Source organism: Falco rusticolus, chromosome 13, assembly GCF_015220075.1.
Source record: "Falco rusticolus isolate bFalRus1 chromosome 13, bFalRus1.pri, whole genome shotgun sequence".
Taxonomy (NCBI): Eukaryota; Metazoa; Chordata; class Aves; order Falconiformes; family Falconidae; genus Falco; species Falco rusticolus.
Window position 1 is genome coordinate 24,162,120 of NC_051199.1, and position 19,439 is coordinate 24,181,558.

The window sequence follows — 19,439 nt, forward strand, 5'->3', positions numbered from 1 at the left end:
GGCGACCTGAGCCACTGAAAGGCACCCGCGAGCCCACCCAGCTTGCAGCTCAGGTACCACGCTGCAGGCAGCAGAGGACAGCAGGCACTCCTGGCATGAGGAGTGGGAGGGGTGGTGCCTCCTGAAATAAATAGTCAAGGTAAGGTCAAATTCTCCAAGTAGAAGAAATCATTTCAAGGGATTATGTCATTTGGTTACAAATGTTATTCCTTCCTTGGAGTTGCTAGAAGCTTCCAGGACTGCATCAATATGTGGCCATGGCCTTTGGGCCATTCATATCCTAACGAGAAAAACTGTGCGCGCAATAACTCTGCCCAATTAATATTTACAGTCATTAGGCAAGCTCTGTTTTGTGTTCAATTTTTCATTTATATTGAAGAACAATATCTCCTTAAATGGCAAGTGTATATAGTTTAGCAAAGCATTTTAAAACAGTTTAATACCCGCACAGATAATCCTTCATACGATATGAAAGGGAAGCACTACTACTAGTAGTAGTTAACACAGTGATATGGGGTCATAGCATATTTAGTCACTAAATAACCATAACAGAAACAATTACAGTTTAAAATGCCAGTAAACACCATCTCTTACAATTCACTTACCAAAGCAGACTTATTAAGAATTGTCAATGCTTCTTCATTTATACTTTTAAAGAATATTTGTAGGCTGCTGCTTAGCCAACCTTACCAATGATTATCCCTTAAAACTTAATTATCTACTTTTTGTTTGGATTCTGTAGACACACAAAATACCCCACAGAATTCATCTCAACTGCAATATACATTTATCTGAAAGGAACACAAGCAACTGATAAATGACCCACTAATAATGTACTTTCCAATTCTCTTTCAGACTGGATATTCCAAGTATTTTAAGATACTAAGAGGTATAATTAGTGCTAGGAACAACTAAAGACTAATTACCAGTACAGGAAAAAAAAAAATATTCAAAAGCATTACTATAATTAAGTTCATCTGTTTCACTTGGAGAAAAAATATCCACTGTAATCTGAAAAACAGCGTAACTTGATTAACATGATTTTCTTGACATTACTAGAGTTAGGAAATGAAGTCACAACTGACCGTTTATTTAAAAAAGAATGAAATTTTATAGTCCTCTTTACATAAAGGTCAACTACACTCAACTAACGTTCCCATGTACTGTGCTTTCTAGAAACAGATTTTTCTTCATTTCCACTTAATGCTACACATAATTGAAAGGACAAGAGATGCTAATTTGATATTCCTAAATGTCACACAGTGAAGAGCAAATGAGAGCTAAAGCAGGTACATTTCTGATGTGCACAGCTTTTCAAGCCCTTACATTAATCAGTGTCAGTAGATTTCCAAGTATTTTGTTTCACAGGTCTTGAAATCAATGAAACATTTAGTCTCCAACAAGTGGCCTGCTATACCTCATTACAGCATGGAAAAGTTAAAAACAATTCTTAATGACCAGGACACATTCAAGAGCACTGGCTCACTATCACTGCATAAAACGAGAGCCAAATCTTTACAAAAAGGCCATTAAAGCTACCAGAGTCAGAATTTAACTTACTGAAGATTTTCTTTTTAAAAAAAGTATTTATTCATCTTTGTATTTGGGTTTGTGAAAATGCTTCAAGGGCATTTTAAAGCTATTTTTTAATATTTTTTTTTTAAATTTTAAAAAAAAGCATCAATTTTAAACCTCATCAGTGAGCAGCATTACATGAAGCAAGCTGCATGCTCAGATTCACTGAAGAAGGGATGATCGTAATTCTGAGTTGAGGGATTTCAATATAAAGCTGCTAACAAGTAGTGCCAGATATCTTGGGGAACACAACAATATCTTCTGAAAGACTAAGGATGTGACAGAGGTGAATTCCGAGTTACGCATGCTTACGCCACAGCCTCTTCCCCCGAGTCAGGTGCCATCTCTTCTCTCAACCGAAGGGATACCACAGAGCCTTTCTACAACCCTTTCACACCATCAAAGACTCCAAAACATCCTTCCAGATCGTTTGTTTGGTGGCATTTTTTCACCAGAGGCTGGCTTCCTAGAAAGGTGGTTGATGCCCCGAGGCTGTCTGTGTTTAAGAGGCATTTGGACAATGCCCCTACCGTGCTTTAACTTGTGACCAGCCCTGCACTGGTCAGGCTGATGGCTGGAGGTCCCTTCCAACTGAAATATTCTGTTCTATTCAATTATTCTATTAGGTGCCCTCAGTTTACTTGCAGCCGCCTGTTAAAGCGCTGCACAGCTGAAGAGGCCAGTGATGCTCGAAGAACCGCATTCCAATTTTTTTCACAAGCACACACACAAGTAACCCCTCAGTCACGATGGGGTTTATTTCACAGGAACGATCCAAGAGAGGACTCTCACGGCTGTTACCAACAGCTGGTTCTACCACGTGTGGGCTGTCATTCTCTGTTCATTAGGAATGACAGCTCTCCTGAACGTACAAAACTTTGCTGCTGTATCCTTTCAGGGACGTCTCTCACCGCGATTGATGCACACAACGGGGAGCAACAGGGGACTGTCACATAGGGAACAAACACATCTGCCTTATTGCCAAGACCTGCCAGCTCCAACTGTTCTCAAACACAGCACCAGCACAGACAACAGCACCCGTTCTGCTCCTCCACTGCGCCCACGCCAGCCCGTGCTTCATCAGCTGGAGTGCTCAGGGCTTATTTCAGTTATTACTCGAACTAATTGCTACAAACCCAACCGCCAAGGAAGCCATCCCATGCAAGGGCTCTGTTCAACAGGAGGCAACAGCGCAATGGAGATGACTAGTTACTCTGCATCTTTCGGAGCTCACGTAACTATAAGCCAAATTCAAAGTTAAGACAACCTCGCGGAGTAACAAGTTCAAATTCCTCCTAATTAACAGCTCTTAAGAGACCATTTGCAGTGGGAAAAGTCTGTGCAGAAGCAAAGGGTTATGCTAAAACCTTGTGCAAAAGCAAAAGAGAAAAAGCTTTCCTTCTCTGCTGCCAGGTAACATAACGCCTTTTATTCTTACAAGGAAACTTATTACTTTCTCCAACATAAAACCAGGTTTAGAACAATTTACAGTTCTTCACCATCCTGCCTGCAGTGCTACATGAAAGCAAACAAAAGCAGCCTGCTGGATGTTTCTTTAGAGCTGACTTGATCACACACTGCTGCGAGTGACGGGCTCCTGCCAAGCATCATTGCATTCTGAAGAAACTGTTTTTATCAGTCAGACTTCCAAATGGGCATTTATATTCATGGGACACCTCTCAGTATCAGTACAGGGGGCTATGTACCCTCTCTGCATCAGCATGGTTGAGATACTGGGAGGTATTTAGGCATTATTCATGGTGGTTTTATTACTTATAATTAGAGCTTTTGGGCCAGATCTTCAGCTGGCATAAACTCAGCACAGCTTTATTTAAATTAAAGGAATCATGCTAATTTACACCAAATTATAATCTGTACTGAAGGTCTCTAAGGATTATCTACTTGATACATCAGTTATTTTATGTGATTAAACTAACTGAGAGTGTTTCTTAGTCAATTATGAGCCATCTACGATATTTATTCATTGAAGAACTCACACTGTTCGGCAATACTCACGTATTGTCTTTCTTTCCTTCCCTTTTTTAATTGACTATATCTCATCCCAACTCTGGAGCTACATTATCACATCTTCCCACACAAATTTGCACAGGAAAATACTTTTTGCTGAGCACTGACTGCTCAATGTTTATCCTTGTGTTTCGTGCACACTGAAAACTCTCATGGCTTTGAAGAAAACGTTAGGGAAGTGAAACATGGTGGGTGAGCGACTCTGCATCCTTATTTCATAATTATTGCATAGTACCAAGCTGATGGCAAACTCTTACTTTCTAATGCTCCAAGATATTACACTTGTAAAATCCTGACCATCATGTTGCCCAAAATCTTGTTCTGCTCAGTTCTGCCTTTCCTAGACCTCTGACTTTGTAACTGTTTGGTTTTATTAATACACACAGCACGTTGGGTGCAATATTGTTGTTTTGTATATTCCAAAAGGTAAAGGCCTATGACCTTGAAACTCAGTAACTAAGTTTTGTTGGCAGAGGGGCCAGGGTCTTGCTAAAATTTCAACAGCACAGCACTGATTTCAGTTGTTCTGTAATAAATTTAACAGCTTTGTTACATAATTTGTTCAGTTAGACGACAGGCACAGAATCCCTATTAAAACAATACTTTGTACATATTTGTTGATATGAAGTAATCAGGAAAACATTTTTCTTGCCATGATTCACAACTGCATTACGATGAACACGAATTAATTTTCATTAATACAAGGAAAATCTTCCTCTCTCTTACCTTTTATTTCTGTCTTCTATCTGCAAGATATAGACCATGTCGTCGGTCGCGTGAAGCTTGGAACTGCTGTCTCCCCATTTCAGCTTCAGGCTCTGAGGACCTGCTGCAGCACACTCTAACCGAGGAGGTAAGGGTGGTAACGGCCTGGTTTTTGCCTTAATAAAGTGGCTAAATGGTCCAGCTCCAATTTCATTAATAGCCTGGATCCTGATCCTGAAACAAACAGCAAAGTTAAATGTTAAATAAAGTGCTTTCATGAGGTTCTTGGTATAAAAAAAAAAATAAATCTCAAGATACAAAACAGCCTTTGTGGACCTGACTGCTCCATCAGCAACACAAAGCCTGCTCCCAGCACTTTGCTTTGGTAACATGAAAGGCTCTGCAAATGTAACAAGTAAGAGCTGCAGTGAAAAATATCACAAAATTCAGTAAGGCAGAGGGGGGAGGATTTGAGCAAGCAATCTCAGAACCTGATGGCAGACCCTCTAACCACAGGAACAAGGGACAGCAGCACAGATACAAGTGCAACCTGGAAAACATGAAGTGTGTAACCGCGAACAAATAAAATGCAGAAACGTGTTGTGATGGTCTCAAAGTTCATGAGCTAATTTAGGTGAAATCATGAAGTGAAAACATTGGCGTCACTACTGTGAAACCCATCTCCATGTTGGTAAAGATCTCTGAAGACCAAAGAACAGTTATCTCAGTGTGTGCAACACCTCACAAAGCACGCTATTTAAGTACATGAAACTCAAGTGGGAAGAGCTAACCAAGAAGGTTAAATACACATATCTTCTGCACGTCTTACACAAACTGTGGAAGTATTAACCAGCAGTGAATATCTATTAGATCAAACACAAGTTGGACTCCAGTCAGTCTCACAAGATGCACAACAGCTCTGGAGCCACCTGGATTGCATTAAGGACATTTAGAAGAAGACAAAAGCAGACCACCTACCTAGTCATGGAAGTTTTAGCTTGGAAATATTCTTTAGACTGAGTTAGTCTTCTACATTCTATTTCTTTCTTAAGATAATGACTCCTGTCTTCTGTTTTGTCACTCTCTTATCTGTCTGCACCTTAGCTTAATAACTTGCACAATGAGAATCTGCTTACAGAAATGAGCGAAGACTAGTAAAAAGTCTTTTACTATGGTAACATCAACAAAAACATCATAACAAAAATATGAAACAGGCATTTCTAAAGAGCTTTGGGGACTGTGTAAACAGAAATACTGGCACAGAGGAGCCTGAAAGGTTTACAAAAGTTTGTTCAATCGGAGTGAAAGTAGGAGAAAACAGGATGGGCAAACTAATTAGCTCTTTTAGATAGTTCAGTCTAGTTCAGATAGCTGGACAGATGCCATTTACTTTGGAAATTCTGTGTATAGCAGCCTAATATTTTCTCATGGGAAAAGACTCTCTACAAGAAGTGTTGCTTCTTCCCCAAACTATCAGCCACCAAGAAGCCAGAAGTCCCTGAGGAAGGTGGCAGGGGGGAGAAAAGAGCAGAAGCTGGTAGATCCCTATGACTGCTCGCTTCAGAGAAAGCAGAAGAGAAATAGAACTGTCTTTGGCTGGCATTAGCTATTTATTTTGATTGAAGTATGTGAAGTGATGTAATTTTATATAAACAACATATAAAAAATGACTTTGCTTTGAACAACAAGTTTCCAGCTCTACCATTACAAAAAGATTAGGAAGAGTTAAAGGGATAGAGGAAAAACCCTCAAGAGAACAATATTCCCTGTTACAAAAGCCCACAAAACTTGTATTTTCTGCAATTTCAAGAATAGAAAGCGTGAAATGATTAATAAACATATCGCAAAATACTAAGAGCCTTATCTACTCATTAGGCAGCTAAACTAATTGTACACTGTAAGAATGCATTGCATTTACAAAGTCACATGTAAATGTGTGCTTAAACCTTTGCTTACTGACCTAGCCATTAAGAAGGGTAAAGCACCACTTTGCATGGAGCTGCACTTTCCTTTTAACCTTCCATTCGGTTTCAGGAAACACATCCTGATCACCTTACAGCACTATACAATGGTGACTTCATCCTCTTCCTCCCAAAGCATGGATGCTATGAAGACAGATCTAGTGGGAGCCCCCTCTTCAACTGCTGCACGTAAGCATTTGACATAAAAAGAACAGAAAACTTTTCTAGGATCTTAAGAAGTGTAATTAATATAGACATTGCTCTTATGCCATAGTATGTTACTGGTTTGCTTTAGATTGAAGAGTCATTATTATTTAATGGTCTTTCCAGTAAAAAGTGAAAACTCCCTGAATTTTCACTGGATTCTGGCAAGTGGTCCATTAGCATATGCACATAAACAGTAACAGTGACATTAAGAAATGCTGCTCCTTATTTGTGGATTGATTACAGCAACACGCTCTGGAGCGCATAGCCTTTTTTCCCCCCGTTTTATTTTGTATTATCCAAAGTCCCAGTAACAACAAAGCCTCTCCCATCCTCAAGCATCGTAACTAACTCATGTCCACACTTGAAAACAAGCAGTAATTGAAATTAATCTCTCTCAAATCTCACTTTTCTTAAGCAGAGGTGGATAGATGTACTTTTTAGATATGTGCATGAACTTTTTAGATATCTGCATTCACTTGTTTTCCCTTTGCCAGGTGTATTACCTTGCACAAGGTACAAACTTTTCTCTTCCTCTTCCCTCGTTTGCTGCTGCTTTCACCTGCCGCATGGCGCTCTCGCTCCTGCCTTCCGCCACACACAGCTACACCCCCCCCCACCCCCGCCCCGCCACCACTTCTGACTTTGGAGCACAGCAAGACTGATGGAAACTCTTAGGCCTTAAAATAGAGACAGGCATCTTTCCAGATGAATGAGATAATACTGGGAAAGCAAGAATTGATTTCTTTGACTCTCATGGCTGGATGTGGCTACCCTTTTTCTGCTGATTATATCATTGTAACACTCTCTGTAAACGGCCAGTGTCATTCCCAGGTCCCCAGCTTTGCCAGACAGGAACAACCAGCCAGCTCTGATTTCTGTGCACGTGTCAGTGTAACCCAGACCCAGCTCTTGCTTCCCTCTGAACCACAGCAGCATCTCCTCAAGGGATATTAAGCCTCTGAAACATCCACAGGGAATGGCAGAAGGAAGAAGGGAAAAAGGCAGGGGAGAAAGGAGGGCTGTCTGGAAGAGGAGGGGGAGCACACGGTGGTGGGAGAACACCTCCAGCTCCTGTCCCTGCCCCAGCCCGCGACACTGAGCTCCTCCAGCTGGGTGGTGGCACAGCCACGGTGGGTAAGGGAACTTCCATAATTATGTGGAAACCAATTACTGTTCACAGAACTGACACTGGCAAAAATCAATCCCTTATTTTTGTGTAAAAGTAGTATTTAGACACACAGAAATGTTCAAATGAAACCACTGCCTCAATCCCTTTCAACTTTTTCACTAATGGTTTCTAAGTGAAGATACCCCAAATGCTGTCCTGGAAGGGCAGTTTTAAAATCTGACAATCACAATTTGAAAGTGAGGTTTTTGAGAATGTATTGACTATATTTATTTATATCTATATATCTATATAAATATATAGATATATGATATGGACTATATATATTTAGGGATAGTACTTAATTCTGCAGGCTCAGGACCAGTCATACTTGTATCTATTCTCACATTTTCCCACTGCATCTTTTAAACATTTAGAAAAAAATAAATCAGACTAGGCAAATTTAGAAACCATTAAAAGACCTTTAACAGAGCATTCTATCTTAGAAGATTCTTGACCCAGGGAAATAAACACACTAAGCAGGATGCTATTTTCAGATTGGTCACAAAATCCTTCATATAGTACTCCAACAAAATGAAAAATCAACTTTTGAATTAATCTTAAGAGTCTGACATGAGAAGAGTTTGATTTGCTAGTTCCCATAAGTGGAATGCCACCAGTGGGAATGCCTGTGGAAACCTGTGGGAGTTAAAATGCCACGGACTTCAAAAGGGAGGAGAAGCAGGATGCTCCCTCATCAGCAGCAGCCTGAACATCCTGGGTGGTGATGACACACAGTGCCCAGGACAGGCCAGCCCCACAGATCCCCGCTCCGACTGCACTCTTCTGGGGCTGCAACAAGGCTTAGTTTTACACTCTGAAGCATAAATTTTGTTTTATAACCCACTTAAGTGATGTTAACTTGGACATTTATGTGCATTCTTCTCTCCATCTTGGAAGATCTTTTCCTCAGTACAGTTCAGAATTAAAATATCTAGATTTTTTATTCCTAAAGGAGATTAAAATTTAGTGTTGATATTAACATTTAATAAGACTACTACGCATTTCTGTGAACTAACTTCAGAAGAAAATAAGCATTCTAAAAAATTCTAAGTTGTTTTGCGGTGAAGTATCTCAACAGCACAATTAACTACGGAAAGCATCGAGTGAAGCTTGGGAACACAGAGTATAACAGAAAATTGGTATTTCTATTACTGTTGAATACTTATTTATTGTGGAATATTTATTAACTCACTTCTAGTTACATCAGTTCACAGAAAACCAGTCCATGTATTATTACCCTATAATCAGAGCTTCCAGAGCTTCATGGCTACGTCAATAAAACAGAAAGACTGCAGAATTCCCAGACATATTTCTGCAGCCGCTCACCAGCAACGATGTTTACACAGTGCATTTGCGAGGCATCTGCTTTTTGCAGCAGGGGTGCTGCTCTGTGCCTGACATGGGAGAGGTTCCTCCCGACATCAGCCCTGCGCCGTCCGTTAGCAGCACAGCAAGGGCATGTCCCAGTTCCTCCTGCCTCGAACGTATGTTGGGATGCAAATCTTCCCTGTGGCATGCTGGCTGGATTTGCTACTAAGACACAGCAACCGTCAGACTTGTCAGCTTTGAGCCCACCTCTGCGAAGAGCCTGGTGTTTGCCTGGCACGTCAAGTCACCCACGCACGGGCCATGGACGGGCGATTCCCAGACAGGGGCTGGAAGCAGCAAAGCAACACCAGACCTCAGCTAACAAGTCCCGTAGGGCGGACACTCGCAGACATGCTGTCAGAGGCACACTGCTACACAAAACAACGTTCCTTTCCAAATCTGGACTTGGTGGATTCATAATCACCAAGATTTGCTCTCAGTTTTGGGTTCTCCCAAACAAAAACATTGACAGTAAAATTCCAATGCAACTAAATCATATAAGCCCTTTGCTGATTTACCTCAAATTCTGCTGAAACTCTGGCAAGAGAGTTCAGAGTCTCAAACCCAGTAGTACAGGAAAAACCAGGGCTAGGAAAAAACATGTTCACCACTTCTAAACAGAGCAGGGAATAAACACAAGAGAGAGAGAAGGGCTAGCTGAGATAAACAGGGCTGACATGAAAGGAAAAAACACTGGTGAACAAATTTAGAAAACAAGCTCAGTGATGTTTTGAAACACTCCTCCGATGAAAACAGGGAAGGTAAAAACCCATCACCTTTCAGCGTACAGCTTGATATGCGCGTTTCTTATGGATACTGTTATCAGGGCACAGACATCGCCCGATGAAAGCCAGGTGGTAAGTCAGGCTTGAAGAACAAATATCAATGAAAGAGTTAACGATTCATAGCAAAACCAGACACATTAAATTGGTTTTATTAGCAGAAAAATACTTCAAGATACAGAAGAGGTGCTTCTGCAACTTGACTGCAGTCACTTGTCATCCCTGAGAGGCACGAGACGCGAGACTTGGGGGTTTCTTTCTCTTGTTTCATTGAAAGGGCTTTCATATATTATTACTTCTGATTAGTCATCCCCTGGTTTGTACTCTTCACAATTTAATATTATTTTTTTTAGTCTGACATTTAGAACAGTCCCAGTTAATGCTTGTGCTTTAGCCTTTCCATCTGGATCAGAGACAGGCAGACTCCTGACTAAAAATATGTTATTTAATACAGGGCTTTTTTTTTTAAAAATAAGAAAATAAGAACGCAAAAAAAAAGAAATCTAGTATTTCTTACAGCAGCAGGAGCAAGAGCTTCACAGACAAGACTGCAGCATGATTATAAAGCAGAGTAATGTCCTGCCCATCCCTTCATTCCCCATCTCCATTTCCAGGCTTTGAAGGCATGGACACCTCCCTAAAAAAAGCTACAGGGAACCAAGAACCAGCTAAAAAAAGAAACTGAAGAAGGAAGACTTCAGCGAAGAATTTAGATAGGTCCTTCTGGCTGTCTTGACTGGGTTGCTCATCTCATTTTGCTCTGGCTGTTCTGAGACTGGATTGAGCACGTGAGGAGAAACAACCAGGGAGTACGAGACTGCCCAAAGACAGTGCAGTTCCACAGCTGGGTAGCCAGTCAAAAGGCAAACTTTTCAACTTACTAGTTTTATTAGGGTTTTGATTAGTCTCTGATCAGTTGGGTTCTCTGGTCTGGCTTAGAGTAAGATGACACAAACACCAGTGCTGACGTGAGGCAGAGAATGAGAAACATGGGAGAACAGGGAGATGGAGGCAGCACAACAGCAACCTGAACCAGCTCAAACTGCTGTGCAGCTTCACTCAGGTGCAGCAATTTCACACTTCAAACAAGCCTAGGCCAGCTTGTCTGCTAGAGGAGGGGGTCCTGTCCTCTTCTACCCCTTCCTTTACCCATTTACAAGGTAAAAAATACAATACAATTAGTTTTTGAGAAGACCAGTTTTCCCAGTGTGGAATGGTGCGATAGCGCTTCGCTGGCACAAAGGAGGGAACACCACCAGGAGGGAAGACGACGTTTCCCTCGACAGCAATGCCAGCTTAAATTGACCACATAACTAGGATCTTAAATAAACACCGTGGAAGACAAGAAAAAGCTTATACTTTTGTTACTGCCGTTGCCAAAAAGGATCACAGCATTACAAGCTACCGAAGAGCTGGAGACAGCGATAATGTAGTCACACTGCTTGGATTTAAACGAGTGGTCTGAAACAGAGAGGTTCTGAATCACCAAGTTTGTTTTGCCTTTTTTTTTCCACATTGCCGAAGGGATGGATATATATATGTGTGTTTATATATGTTTCCATGCATATATACATATTTTTTAATAAATCTACATCTTCATTTTTTATTACGTGGTTTTAAAACCTTGATATTCTAGGCAAAGATCAGGAACCACAGTACTAGGCACTGCAAGCAATATGCGTTCCTTGCTTTAAGTAACATCTAGTATACATACTTGTATACTTCCTACAAGAAGTTATCTTTTTTTGGTAAATAATAATATTTGAGAAATGAACTTTTCATTTAAACTCTACAAGATGGGTGAGATTGTGACCTTGAATAAAAAGAAAAAAAAAAAAAGAAAAATATTACAAAAGGTCTGTGCCATATCTAATTTTACAAGTGTGCAATCAGAGTCCAGTTTTTATTAGAACAGTACTTAAAATAGAATTTCTTTTGTCACACCACCTGCTGTACTGCTGTTCATTGCCTGCATGGAACCACAGGTTTTTTTTTTTTTAATTAACGAACAGGGAAAAAAAACATATACGCCTGAATGTTAAAATAATAATAAAATTCTGGCAACATCACTTAGAGATTTAGACTCTGAAGCAATATAAAGAAATTGTTCAGATTATCTTTTAATTAATCTCCATATGCTAGAAAAAAACCAGCTATAGTTATACGAATAAAAGTTCACTGTGTGCAAATTGCTATCTCCTCAAAGAGATCAATACAGTTAATAATATAAACCCCTGGATGGAAAAACATGAGCTATTACATTGTAATTTCAGTTATTCCCCATTTTGAAAATTTATTTACCTGCCAGCGTAACCTCACCTTAGCAGAGCAACTTAATAATAAGGAGAGGTGAAAGATAATGCAAGGAGAAGAGAAAGGGAAAAAGATGGGGGGAGAAAGCAACATTTGGACATGAACTACCACAATTCATTCCATAAAGGAATTATCGCAGATTTCTATGCTCCCTAGGCTGGTTGGTGTTGTGGGTTTTTTGTTTTGGTTCCCCCCCCCTCATGTAAAATTAAGCTGTGTGTTCTCATCCCAAGCGCTCTCTGTATCACACCAAAAAAAATCTGTACTCACCGGTATGAGGTTTCTGGAAGCAAATCATCAATAACGTAACTTGTAACGTTTCCTACTGCAATGCTGATGTCACCCAGGTCAATGTTATATGATGTAATCTCAGCTCCGTTATTGCATGGCTCTTCCCAGCTCAGTACAAGGCACACAGAGGGGGAGTGCTGACAGGCATCCATGTGCTCATCCTCCAGCACCGAGAGCACAGAGACTGCATCAGGCACAGATGCGGGGATCCTGCAGGTTACCAGGTCACTGTAGGGTCCAGCTCCTGCCTGGTTAATAGCCTGTATGTTTAAAAAAAAAAAAAGAAGAGTATTTTTACAGGATAAATGTTCTCTTTCACACGACTATTGAGTTTACAATATTGAACCGTGCAGCCTGTAAGAGCTGCATGGATTCTTCAGAGGATATGCACCGCTGGCTATCCTCTAAAGCATGACTCATAACCTCTGCCTATACTACAGCAATTAGTATCTTCCTTTGTTACTCAGGGGTATCTCAGAAGAACTGGAGAGTATTTATCTTTTCCCTAAAAGCTATTTAAAACCTAACAGTAACCTTTTGATCAGCAGCAAACTTCGTTTCAAAATGCCAGTCGTGCTGCCAGTGATGGGTAACATCACGCTGTTCAGCAAACCGGCTACTCAGATCTGTTGAGCCACCCTGTATAAAATCCTCAGCACACACACCGCAGAGTGTAACGTGCGATGTTTTATACAAGCAGAGTACCCCTAAGGCATATGGGGCACCTGGCTTGCTGAGAGCTACGCTGGTTCCTAACTCGGAGAATGGATTACTAATTTCATACTAAAAAGATTCTGATATAAGAACATAGGAACCCAGCACGGCGTGAAGGCTGTGACTCAGAAGTCACAGATCACCAGCAAACCACCTCCAAAGCACCGAGCTCAATATTTTCTACAAGAAAGGAGAGCAACCAATTATCAAGCATCTCATCTTGACTCCCAGATCCAGGATCCCAGCAGAGAAAGTTTCAAAATCTGGCCCACTTCTGCTCATTAATTACAGAGGCTGTTGTCTTCGCAAGCTCAGCGCTGCACTCTTGTACAGACCTGGCTTTTCCATCAGTTGATGCTCAGTCAGTGGCAAATGCTGTAAATCTTGCACTGGAATGGCCTAAGAAATGACCCACATCACCTCCTCTGGATTATTATAAGCTCCTGTGCACACAATCACACAATTAGTGCAGGCTGGAGGGGACCTTGGAGCACATCTAGTCCAACCTGCTGCTCCAATCAGGGTCAAAGCTGAACACAGACCAGGTTGCTCGGGCTTCTGTCCAGTCAGGTCTTGAAAAATTACAAGGATGGAGATTGCACAGCTGTTCTGGACGAGTTACAATCCTTAACTGCCTGCACAGCAGTAACTTTTTTCTTTTTATCTCACCGGAACATTCCTATTTCAGCCTCTGCCTGGAGCAGAACTGGAGACAGTATTCCATCTTCTCATGAACGACATGTAATAGGCACCACCACCTTCCCTTGACCTGGCAGCTGGGCTCCCCCTGACACAGCCCAGCATGCTGCCGGCCCACCAGGTACGCAGAGAGCTTATGACAGTAGTTATGGTATAGGCCGAGCTACAGGAGATCCAGAAGGCACAGACCTTCAAAAGCACCTTTGACATTGCCCAGCATCATCTACCATCCACACTTCCTTTGCATTTGGGAAAACGAGCCCAGAGTCTCCCACCAGATCAAAATTAATTAGAAAACCCGGATTTACAATGTTGCCAGTAGGACTACGATGGCAAGGAAAGAACATGTCAAGCAACTGTTTGATTTGTAATCTATGCTTAACTGTAGCAAATAAGTTATTTCTGCTATGCATAATACAAACACAAAGCTGTGTTCTGTTTTTCCAGGAGGCGTTTTGTTCAATTGAAGAAAAGAGATAACCAAGTTAGATCTGTCAGCCTTTAAAAAGCCCTTCAAAACAAATCTTGCTCCAGGGACATCTTCTATTGAGTGAAGCGCTCCTAGAGCTGTTAAAAGTGAGCCTTGTTTCGTGGTCTGCCAACGATATTATTTGTCTTGCCTCTAAACCAGTGTTTGGCAATCTGTATCTTGCTCCAAGCAATTTATTTTCAGAGGTGCTTTTAACTGCTTTATTGGACAATCTCATCACCATAACTGATGGGAATTTCATTCTTCTTTGCTTCCTAGATACCTCCCTCCCCCACCCCCAAATGATACAATATTTCCTTTTGCAAAAGCCACAATTGTTTTCAGGAATATTCATTACAGCAAAAAAGTTGAGCAACAGTAAAGACAAATTATCTGCCCTGCAATTATACATATCTGCGTGATTCCTCAGTTCTCTCTTTTTATTGAGTTGTTGTAAATTTGAGAGCAGTACTGTGTGTTTGTTAGAAGGCAGGATAAATATGGTTTGGGGAATATATTTTTAATAACCAAAAGGAAGATTTTTCTGTTAAAGCTGTTAACAAATAAGAAAACCAGCTATTATTCTCACCTTTTTATTAAAAAAAACCAAAAAAAACCCCTAAAATTTCTGATACTGTTTAACTTCCCTTCTTTGTCTGCTATACATTGTTGGGGTTTTTTCGGTAATTGTTTAAACGCTCCAAGTGTGTCTTACACCAACTTCTTCTCCATATAATACACAGATCAGATCTAGAGAATGAAGCCCTCTAGAAAGTAATGCACGGGTCACTGACGGCCTTAAATAAAATGGCTTAGTGCTGTTGTGCATTTCATTTAACTTCTACCTATGGATTAAATGGCATTGGCTGTGTTGAAAACCGAGTAGATTTGTGCAACATTTTTGTGGCAGGTAATTTTAAACGAACATCCACTCGAAATCAAAGATGCTATACAGCTGGCTATTTCCATTTTTAACGTTAAAACCTCCTTGAACTCCCCGCAGAAGCGGTCTCACAGTCTCCTCCCTGCCCAGCGGATGCTGAATGCTCTCCCCCTTGTGCGAACACAAGAGGCACTTTCTGGCTGACACTTCCAAGCCACTCAGACACACTCTTTCAACTCGCCTCCCCCAGCAGTGCCAGGGCAGGGATACGGCGAGCTCCACCGAGGCAGAAAATACAGCTGAGTGTCCTTACAGCTGCGGGGCCCTAGCTCCTTGGCTGCTGGCCAACAGCTCAAAAGCTACTTCATAAAAAAAAATTAATAATAATAAAAAAAATGTTCGATATCCTGTTTAAAAATACCAAACCTGTAAGGAGGAAACACTCAACAGAAGCATGTTGTCCTTGATCAAAGAAATGACCCTAGGTGGTCCAAACATTGGCAGCTGGGTGGGTACATGAACTTGTGGTTGGGTTACTGGTGGTATTCTGTCTTCACATACAAATAAGTTTTGTGCAAAAGTATCCAGGGCAAAAATATTTTTACTTTGCTCCCACCTACTTCACTTTCCATTTATTTTTTCATTAGACATAAAGGAGAAGTGCTGTATTTTTATTTTCATAAATATTTAAGAACTATATTTTAACTTACTTTTTGGTGAAAATAATAGGAGAGAAAAAGATCAAAGAAAAAGAAATTATATATAGGCTCTATACACGGTCCAGCCTTACAAAGCTAAGAGACAAAATGGTAAAGACGACGGCTCGCTGTCTGGCAGCTCCCATCTCCTATATACACAGGGATCTACTTACCTGGTTTGCTTTACTTGATAAATGAACCAGATGTTGGAGTTTATTATTTAAGCTAGGGGAATCTTCAACATCCAGCTGGGAGGTAGATGTTATTTACATCTCATTACATCTCATTACCAAAAAAATAATTCAATTTTTGGGGAATTGTCTAAAATGTTATCTTTTTTTTTTAATATCAGAGAGCAAGATGGCTGTTAACAGCGTTATTCACTGAAAATAAACCACATGATACATGAGAGCAATTTTCAAGAGCTAAAAGTTACATCAACTCCCTTGTTTATCACTTTGAACTGTACAGAATCTAAACTGTTCAGTTCTATAGCAACAGCCTGCATTACTTAAAATAAATGTACATTCCTCCTGACTTACAGAGCACATAACTTCATAGCGGCTAATGACAAAAATACAAACACAGTGGAAGGAAACTGTTTACATCTTAAGATAGCAATGCATGCAAAACCTCAGCTTCCATACCTGCAGCCTACAGCAGTAATGCGCTGCCGCTGACAATTCACTTATTTCAAAACAGGTATCTGTGCCATTATATGCAAGTTGTAGAGATTCCTCATCTTCTCCCCACTCTAATCTGTATTCAGAGATGTCAGCACCAGAACATTCAGGACTCTGCAACACAAATATTTATGCGGTTCAATTCAAAAATGAGCACTTCAGATCTCTGTGTTTCACTGGGTATGGAATTAAGTGCATGAAAAAAAGAACACCAACCATCCCACCTTATTTTTAAATTAATACAACATAACTGCTGCAAATGGAAATGTGCCAAATTAAGCGTTCCCTAAAAGGTTACTGAAACAGGCCAATTCTGCGCAAAAATTATCTGCTAGAAATTCAGAGAAATGAGACAGTGTATGCAGCTACTTTGCTTTCATCAGGACACTCCGGAATAAATTGTCTCTTCACTGGCTTGGCAGAAGCACAAGCATGGAGAACACAAAACCGCATCAATCTACTGAGTCTAGTTGAGCAATCAAAACACAGCCCTGGAAGAGCTGGCCTTCAAGCCTGAAACAGTCACTCACGTTACTGAGAAAAGAACAACCTCAACAAGCAAGGAGCTTGTCTGAGTGAAAGTCACCCATCAAGCTAACGGCCCCAGTATGGGATACGGGAGTGTGGACCTGGGTACATTAATGTCCGCTAAAAGACTGCGACAGGATCTATGTGTCCTCAGCAATCCCTTTATCATCCTGAAGTCCAGCGGAACACAGAATAAATACCTGAAATTGGCTGGAGGTGAGTGAGTGCAGGCATAAAGGCACGGTTACACAACAAAATACTTAGTGTTTTTACCAGAACTACCCAGAGCTGCACCACGTGGACCGAAGCAGCTTGGGGAACCACTGCTCCATGTGCAGAAGGGTGGTGTAGGATATGATAAAGACTGTGATTACAGCATGCAAGGTGTCATTTCCAGTCAAAGGACGAAGAGCGTCGCTGCATGCCACAACGACCACCCTGCACACACATGCAGGCTTCTCTAGCTCCGTCTCCGAGCTTCCAGCTGCATCAGTTGGAGCATTCAGAATGGCTAAGCCAGTGTTTCAAAACAATGTGCAAAAAACTCAGTAGGCACCACAGTGTGCTCTCTAGCCAGACAAAAAACCTCTACGGTTCTCCACTGTTCTTCCTTCATATTTATATCAGCCAAAAAATTATAGACTCTTCAAGAAAACATAACCATTGCAAACCACATTACTCCTTCCACAGCTTCATTTTTAGCTAGAATAAACAAATATATCCTGCATATAAATACAGAGTCTACCAGAAACACTGCTGCATTTGCTCATGGCTGGGGAGAGCAAATGCTTGTCCATATGCTCATAAAAGGTAACATTTAAAAGTTTAGTGTGACTTCCAGCTTAGTTTCACAACATGTTGCAAGAAATATTAACAAATACCCCTGAATGGCACCAAATGCACCCGTTTCATTATAAAATTAATCTCAGATTATTTTTATATTTAGATATGTTGTTAGCACAATCATTTTAAGTATCTCATGAACATTAGCATTGTCTTTCTCAACAGGGGCATTCTTTTGTGGAGGGACCGGAGAGATGCAGGGCTGGAACAGCTGCTAGGTTTTCAAAGCAAGTCCACGGCAGAACTACAGTCCCACTGCTCCACACCATAATGTTATTTATGACAACATCTTTTCCTTTCTGCCTTAATTATGTAACTTTTTTAATTACACCAATCAATCCCTCAGCATTTGAGCTAAGACTTATTTTAAGAGTCCAGTGTCTAAGATCCTGAAGAATGGAGAAGGAATGCACAGAAACTAAAATAAAAGTAAATATTTGGGGAAGATAAAAACAATTTTTGAGGAAAAAAACACTACATCGTAAGCATCTGTGCAGAGTTAATTTCCTATCAGAGACTCCAGCTTCAGCCAAAATTAAATATTTGCCTTCACAATTCCACCCCAGGACATGCTGACATGCTAAAAGCCTGTGGAGAGCCCTTGTACCCGACCCGTGCTCTATCATCTGACGCCAGTGTAGGAGGCCTTCTGTCTGAATCCTGGTCCGGGTGACTCATGATCAACTTTATGCCATTCTTTAAAGAGAAAAGTAAAAGATGATGATTTTTCTCCAATAGCAGAGCTTCTGCATACGCTTTTCTTGCACAAAAGAAAAGCTGCAAACCAGCAAATAGCTCTCAAGCTAGCTTTCAAGTTTTGCAGTGACCGTGTGAATTTGGATAAGCAAGATGGAAATTAAAGAACGAGGGCACCTGACTCACCTCCCAGCTTACAAGTACACGTGTGTCGGACAGGAAGGACAGGGAAGGTGCTCTGCACTGGCCAGGCGGTCCTGCTGCCGTGGTAACCTCTGTGGCTTCCGAATACGGCCCATACTAGAGGGGAACAAAGAGTCTGTACATTAATATATAGGTGTAAACCAGTCTCGCGTTCCTCAAAGGCTTTTCAAGAACAGCGCACAAACTTTTCAGCGCAATAAACTTTCTCAAACACAGACTGGGCTTCCAACACTCAGCACCAAATACCAGAGTTCAGTAGGAGACCACGTCAATTATTGCAAAGTTAGAATGTCAGGTAAGCTCAGGTATGAGCAGACAGCACGTACATCCTCCTGTGTGGTGGTAAGTGCCCGTGAAAGCATAATCCATCTCCGATTTACCCCAGAGTGAGAACATGCACCCAGCCACAGAGCCCCTGAGGAGCCGTCTGCGCCCCTCCACCTTACCTTCACGCAACAGGTTCACCCGTCTGTGCCGCAGCCTGGCACAGCTGCCTTCTGGCAGATATAAGGAGCGGCACAGCAACAGTAAAGCACATAAGCTGGATTTGGACTCCAGTCTTTTATAAAAACACGTCTGCAACATTAATTATAAAAGGACAGCAGGTGATGGAGCCCCAGGCGG

At 41.1% G+C, this 19,439-nt stretch overlaps 1 protein-coding gene across 1 annotated transcript in view; it reads right to left on the reverse strand.

The window, feature by feature from the left end:
* Positions 1-19,439, reverse strand: part of FNDC3B (fibronectin type III domain containing 3B) — a 209,627-nt gene that overhangs the window by 24,022 nt on the left and 166,166 nt on the right. Inside the window, 4 exon segments of the mRNA XM_037406717.1 lie at positions 4,330-4,542; positions 12,378-12,658; positions 16,509-16,658; positions 18,798-18,911. Of these exon segments, the coding sequence (XP_037262614.1) occupies positions 4,330-4,542; positions 12,378-12,658; positions 16,509-16,658; positions 18,798-18,911 (758 nt within the window).